Below are 7,549 nucleotides of genomic sequence, written 5' to 3'. Positions count from 1 at the left end.
ACTTCTCCTTAAAGGGCCAAGTAGTACATATTTTAGACTTGAGGCCATATGATTCTGCCATCTTGGAAAGCAACCAAACCCAAAACAAATAAATGGATATGATTTGTTTCCAATAAAACTTTATTTACACAAGTGGCCAGTCCATGGACCACAGTTTGCTGACCCCTGTGTTAAAATATTCCAAATATTAGTGGAATGAATGAAATGGACCAGATAAATCTCAGGTAAATCTGCCAAATTTCTCTCTCTCGTTCTCTTTTTAAATACTGTCTCTTATTATAGAAACATCCATATTCTTGTAACCAGAAATAATGACTTTAGAAAAGTGACAATTTTAGCATGCAAAACAGACATTTGGCTCTGTAATAAATTGAACTAGTTAAAAGAATCCTTGTATTTATTTTTTACACAGCACAAATGCAGGTGACACGTAAGTCCATAATTCCCCACAAAACTTATAAACTTAACAACTGAGAATCTATGTTTTTATAATCTTTTGCATCATTCATAGCTATACACTCTATGGAATCCATTCCATAGCAGCAGAGGAGAACCTTAACTCAAAGCACCAAGTTTCCAGGCATTACTACAAACGTCTTGTTTTCATTCTCTAATACATGCAGTCAAACTGCCTAGGAAGCAAATACCAATTCACCTTAAGCGTCAATGGATAAGGGAAAACAGCTGAGCAACCAACATTATTCTTATGTCTAAAACTGATTCTACCTCTTTACCTTATTACATTTCCTTCCATGAACATTTTAATTTTTAATGTAACTATATTTAATATGAATATAAATTGAAATTTGAACATAAGCTCTTTCAGATTCAACTAACAGTTTAGGATGTTCATATCTGTTTCAGAAGTCCTGAGGAAAACAAAAACATGATCTCTAGAATATTCTGGCAACCTTTATTAAAAGTTAAATTTAGAATTTTATAGCAAAGTAATATGGTCTATTTGTCCAAGTTATAGATAAAAAAAAAATTCCTTAATTTAGGTAGATTAAGATACAAAGCTAATTCCCAATACATTTTACAGAAGTGTGTTTTCATTTTTTGAACAAGCAGGATTCAATGGGCATTTTTAGGACTATGCTCACATCAGCCCTATATACCCAGAGACTACTGAATCCACTAAATGGACAATGAAAACTGGTTGAGGCTGCTGATGAATGCTTCAACAGAATTTCTGATACATAGACACAGATTTCATTGTTATAGTCAATGGAACTGAAATCTTCCTTAAAACTGTGCCCCGATAGGCCGAAGAGAGTAGTGGACTGTTAGTTCTTTAAGCCAAAAATGCATGGATGTTGTACAAAGACTTCATTCTCTGCCTGTAGTCAGTAACTTGAGGGCCTTCTGTAGATTCTGCACTGCAGTGCTGACGTCTTCATACTGCAAAGCACTGCCAGCGTATTTGCAGTATTTCTGAGCTCTAGCAAAGTCCTCTGGTGTTAGTCGTATATCTCCTAAGTGAAAAACAGAGTAATTAAGATATTTATAAAGACTATAAAAAGTGTTCTTTTAGGCTAGGTAAATGCTTATATTCAAGATTACAGAAAATGTTTAAGGTTATATAAAAATATGAACCTTTTTCCCCCCAATCCCCGGTTGTATTTGAATATATTTTCTTTATGCTTTAAAAACTTTAAATTACTAATATAAAGCATACATATGCCAATACGTAATAACTTACGTGAGCAAGATTTTTCCTTCCAGAAGTCATAAAGTGGAAGCTTTTATATTTTTGCAAATTAAGTGCAAAAAAATTATATTCTGTTTAAAACAAGGAAAGAAGCTTTGGTGTCTATGTTAGAATCGCTGAGCTTCTCTTTTCATGGAACAAGACACACAGACTAAACCATTCAACCCTCATGTGAACCAGAATATAAATATAACTCAATGAAAAACTAAATAACAAGCTTTATGTAAAAAATTACGTGTCATCTAACTTTTTTTTAAGCATGAAAACAGTTTGCATTTTTGTGCTGTTCATATACAAAACTCTAAAGTTTAACTAAGATATATCATTAAACTACATAATTAACCATGTAAACAACCCTTACCAATTATTTGTCCAAAGTTTATCCTCAGCAAGTTTTCTAGTTACACAAATGATTAATAATGGATAGAGCCCAGCTAAATAATTTGGGTAAAAAAAACCACACAGAAAACATTTCATGTAATCTAGGATTTGAATATACTGGAATATATATTTCTAAAGGTGAAATTAAAAACTGACTTTGTGTCTTATCTTTGGAAATAAATACCATTTTCTTTAGAAATTTTTATGAAGATTCTAAGGAGAACTGATCAGAAGGCTAGGGGCACAGAATATAACAAAATGATAATATATATTTTGATTCTGTTTATAACCTTGCAGTTATAAATATAATTAATATAATTACTTTTTTTTATTTGCTTTTAATTTTGCCAGATAATACAGCATAAAATGAAAACTCTGACATTCCATAGGCAAGGATTTCAAAGCACATGGCAATTCCAGGTACTCTGATACTAAATTCTTATCCAAATTATTATTTTCTAAAGTTTTCAAAAAAGAATATTAAAATAATGCATCTAGGGGTGTGGGCTTCAGTAGCTGCGGCACATGGGCTCAATAGTTGTGGCTCATGGGCTCTAAAGCACAGGCTCAATAGTTGTGGCGCACAGGCTTAGTTGCTCTGTGGCATGTGGGATCTTCCTGCAGCAGGGATCAAACCTGTGTCCCCTGCATTGGCAGGTGGATTCTTAACCACTGTGCCATCTAGGAAGCCCTATAGCATCAGCTTTAACATGTTTTGTTGACATATCATTTATTTATTAGTAAGATAAAATGTGTACACTGGTAAGAACTCTGCTATTATTTTAGATTTTATAAACTAAACTTACCCACTAATGATAAAACTATTTTAAAACACAAAAAATACTACTTTTCATGGAATAACAATATCTATAAAATGTGAATAATACATTATATTTATAAAATGTGAATAAAATATCTTGGCAGAAAACTATAATTACATATATGTAATATATAGCTTATAGCATATATGACAAACTATGTAACTATCATGTGAAATGTAATAACTAGAAGATAATAACCAACTTACAGATTTAGATGCAAACTATAGATTTATATAGATGTTAGATTTATTTTTAATAATTATATATTTATAAATAAATATTTATATATTTATTTTGTAGCATTTCAAGCTTTCCATCCTTTAAAAATATTGTCTATTAAGAAAACATGAATTAAAATTTTAAATTAAATAAAAATAAAATCTGCTTACTATTTAGGATTCTTTTAAATTAACATTTAAAAACTAAATAGAGAAAGTGAAAAAGACATAAGAAGGGAAAACACATTTCAGGAAGAGAACAACTGTTCAATTTCAGTTTATCTGATTTTATATTCAAAATAGTAAATATCCCTTAATGCACCCAAAGGAAAGCTGTTTTTTTTTCTATCATTAAAATTTACCAGAAGCCAGGACGTCCCTGGTGGCTCAGTGGTTAAGAATCCGCCTGCTAACGCATGGGACATAGGTTCGAACCCTGATCCAGGAAGATCCCACATGCTTTGGAGACATTAAGCCCGTGTGCCACAATTACGGAGCCTGTGTGCCACAGCTACTGATGCCCATGCTCCTAGAGCCTGTGCTCCACAAGAAGAGAAGCCACCACGAGAAGCCTGCACACCACAACGAAGAGTAGCCCCTACTCACCACAACTAGAGCCCATGTGTAGCAATGAAGACCCAAGACAGCCGATAAATATATATATTAATTAAAAAAAAATTACCAGAAGCCATAATCAGAACCAGAGAGAGCACACTGTGTCTAAAGAATTAGACAAGTTGTCTATAATATAATATAATATAATATAAATATAATATCTCTTCTCTGAAATCTGTGCTTGTAAGCTCCAGATGTCTTCAAAAAGACTGTCTTTATCATAGAGCTGCTTCTCCCCTTCACAGGGCAGGACATGAACAGGGCAGAGGGAGATGGAGCTATCAGTCAAGTTCTCTGTTTCTGGGGCTGGGGGAGCCAGGCTCAGCATGTGATCACATATAACACTTTTTGGTGTAAAGAGAAATCCCTGCATGCTCAGTTGACAAAAGCATCCATTTCTAAGGTTGATTTATCTAACCTTGACAGAAGATAGAATACTTAATTGTAAATATTTTCAAAATGGGTCTTTAGAGATTTTTTTCCTACTTAACTAGGTAGTTCTAGAAATTCATGTGAAGTACCTTAGATAATGTGATCCTAGCGTACTCAATTATCCTCTGATTTGAATGGAAGGCATAGGCAGAATCATACGGGAATCACTGACCTGCAGTAAATCTTGGAGGTAAATATAAAGTACAGTACTGAACCCTTAAATCCAGGCATTGCCAGGACACATCACTTAATAATGGCAACAACGGTAGTAATGATTAGCAGCAGAATTTTATTATGTCACAAACCATGCTAAATATTTTTCATATATTCCATTTAATTTTTAAAAAACCTTTGTGAGGTAAATTGTTATTCACACTCTCATACAGAAATATACAAGTTAAAAAAAGTAAATACTTTGCTTCAAATACATACCTTTTCAATTCCATTCTCCTCTCTAGAGTGAGCCACAAATTCATTACAGAAGTATTTAACCTTTTTTAATATGTGCACAGTATTCCATGTGACACATGCACCATAATTTCTCATTAATAGACACTTAAAATTGTTTTCTACTAATACGAGTGATGCTGAAATAAAATATCCTTGTAAATACATTTTGTACCCATGTCTAAGTATTTCTCTAAGATAGATGCCCAAAAGTGGAATAGCTGAGTCAAAAAAACATTTGCAATTGTGATAGTGACAGAATGCTATGGAAAAAGGCTTCATCAATTTATATTCCCACTAACAGTATACAAGAGTCATTCCCTATGTCATATCCTCTGGTGTTTTTTTTTTTTTCCTACTGAATTAAGTTTTATTTATTTATTTGCAGGAGATCTTTATATATGCTCTGAACAGTAATTATTTTTTAACTGTCGACTTCCTCCTGGTCTATTAGTTGCATTTTAACAACCAAGCGGGGAGAGAAAATCTTTTGCTGTATGCAATTTATTACTTTTCATTAGTCAAACCTGTTAAGATACAACCAAATGAGATACAAGAACTGGGGGATAGTACCTAACATATATTTTTTCTAACATCAGTTCTGAATATACATTCTTGCTGCACTGACCCAAATGCTGCTTTTGTCATTATTTTAATGATTCCCATACTGTGTGACCTGATTATTAGATTCCTTATTCTGTTTCACTGTTGTATTTTCCTTCAGGTATTTTCACATCAGATTTTAGGGAGAGCTTTTACAGACATATGAGACTATAGAGAGGAATCTGGAAAACAAGTTTAACAGAGGAATATAGTATTTGCTGGGCAGGTTATCTGTCTGCTAATGGATATTTTCCACTATGCTCTTTGGTAATTTGCTAGTTTATTATAGATTCCTTATCTACTCTTCTTACCTTAGCACTATGTTCCCCCATGAAACATACACATACTCTTAAATTAGGCCTTTCAGAATTCAAAGGCCATTGCAGTGCTTGATTTTAGGTTTTATAACTTACCTGCTTTTAATAAAACAAGGAAAAGTAGAATAAACCTAATGTAACTCATATACGTAAATAAGTCATCTATCTTTCCCCTCCCCACTTTTAAAATATTTCTATTTTTTTGTTTTCTCTAGGTTACTTCCCTGACCCCAATGGATAAGCTTATACCACCGTTTCTCGATTTATTGGTTTTTAGACTTTATCTACTGACACTCTGCTATGAGAGGTAAAGAATTTAGCTCACTTACACTTTTTTCTCCTCTCTTGCCCTATCTCCTCCTAAATTTATTAGTGCTTTTAAATTCCTTAGTTGCTTACTTTTGTCTTCTCATTCCATTTTGATTTTTCATTCCTCAACTCTAGAAAAAAAACTGCAACATTTCACTTCTGGATACTCCTAATAACAGCTTTCTCTTATTCTACCTTTCAACTTCCAGAAATATCTCTCTACCTTCACTTTGATTGATATTCTGCCCTGAATAAAGTATTCTGTTTGTGATAAGCCTATGCCATTTCAAGGAGAATGTTCCTTGTGTCCAAGTCAAACAAAATTCCTTTTCTTATATTTCATAATTATATTATTGTTCAAAATCATGGCATATTTCAATTTGCTTCTTACTTGAAATTTCTTGTACACTTTAAAATGTTTTCTTGGATCTTTTTGTTCTTCTTGGGAAAGGAATTTTACAGCTTCTTATCCATTTCTTTCCATTCTACAGCTTCTTATTCTACATATTGTGTGGAATCCACTTGATTTTTCTTAAAGGAGGGGAGCTCTGATTTTATATTCTAATTTTAGAACAATTGCTTTTCAAGCCTATGGAAAAGCTGTCAATGGAATTTTTCTTTAGGTGACCTAAGATTAATTTCACCATTTCTTAATATTTCTTTTCTTGGTTATCATTCTTTTCTTAATGGAGTAACATCTTCTGGTAATTTCCTTAGAAACGGTATGTGGTAGGCAAAACTTCAGAATCCTTACATATTTAATAGTATTTATTTTTGCCTTCACACCTGATAGTTTTTGTTGGGTAAAGAATTCCAGGGGGACTTTCCTGGCAGTCCAGTGGATAAGACTTTACCTTCCAATGCAGGGAATGCGGGTTCAGTCCCTGGTCAGGGAGCTAAGATCCGACATGCCTCGTGGCCAGGAAAATAATCAAAACAAACAAACAAAAACCCAAAATAAAGCAGAAGCAACACTGTAACAAAATCAATAAAGACTTTAAAAATGGTCCAAATAAAAAAAAAAATCTTAAAAAATTCCAGGGTTCTAGGTCTAGATAGCAGACTAAGCACACATAATTGACTATTTTTCCTTCTGAAATGATATTAAAGTGATAAAGTAAAACAAAAGGAAATGAATTCTAAAATTGAAGGAAAAGCAGAAAAGAGAAAGAGTGTAAAAACTGGAAAAGATAATTGGTAAGAGATTTAAAGAAATTTCTAGAAAAGCAAAAATTAAGTGGAGGTATGCTGTTAGATAAAACAGAGTGGGAAAAAATCCCAACTCAGAACATGTAATATAGGAGGCAACTGTGGAGCCTATTCATAGAAACTTGAGAGAGGGTCTAGCTGTATGAGGAGTGGGAGTGGGGGTCTTACTGAGTCGGTCTAAAAAAATTATCTAGTTTCACATCCTTCCCCACTCTGTCAACCTCTGCATACCTGCACACCCTCAGCCCTAATGGCTTCCCACCTCTCAAACGAGACCCTAGGCAAAAAAGGTAGAGAATGTCTCTCTAAAATTATGGAATTAACTTCCTGGACAGACTTAGGACTGATGAGGTATGTGTGGTACACCACTTGCTATCCCCCTCCAAGAAAAGATCTCTTCATCCATGGCTGAGATGCAGGAGGAAGCTGAATGGCCTGTTCTCACCCACAGGGGAGAATAGAAAACCAAGTGGGAAAACAGACCTG

General features: G+C 33.6%; 1 protein-coding gene across 4 annotated transcripts in view; it reads right to left on the bottom strand.

The window, feature by feature from the left end:
* Positions 1 to 374: 374 nt before the first annotated feature.
* VTA1 (vesicle trafficking 1) overlaps positions 375 to 7,549 on the bottom strand; it is a 69,701-nt gene continuing 62,526 nt past the window's right edge. For 3 of the 4 annotated variants that reach the window (XM_057739298.1, XM_057739299.1, XM_057739301.1), the window contains one exon: positions 375 to 1,475. In XM_057739298.1, the coding sequence (XP_057595281.1) occupies positions 1,330 to 1,475 (146 nt within the window). In that variant the 3' untranslated portion in view covers positions 375 to 1,329. Of the gene's footprint in view, positions 1,476 to 4,267; positions 4,362 to 7,549 lie in introns of all 4 variants that reach the window. The other variant, XM_057739300.1, reaches the window with a different exon arrangement.

The sequence above is a fragment of the Hippopotamus amphibius genome, chromosome 6, assembly GCF_030028045.1.
Source record: "Hippopotamus amphibius kiboko isolate mHipAmp2 chromosome 6, mHipAmp2.hap2, whole genome shotgun sequence".
In the NCBI taxonomy this organism is placed as follows: Eukaryota; Metazoa; Chordata; class Mammalia; order Artiodactyla; family Hippopotamidae; genus Hippopotamus; species Hippopotamus amphibius.
The sequence above is the reverse complement of the archived record's forward strand: the minus strand, read 5'-3'. Positions and strand labels throughout refer to the sequence as shown.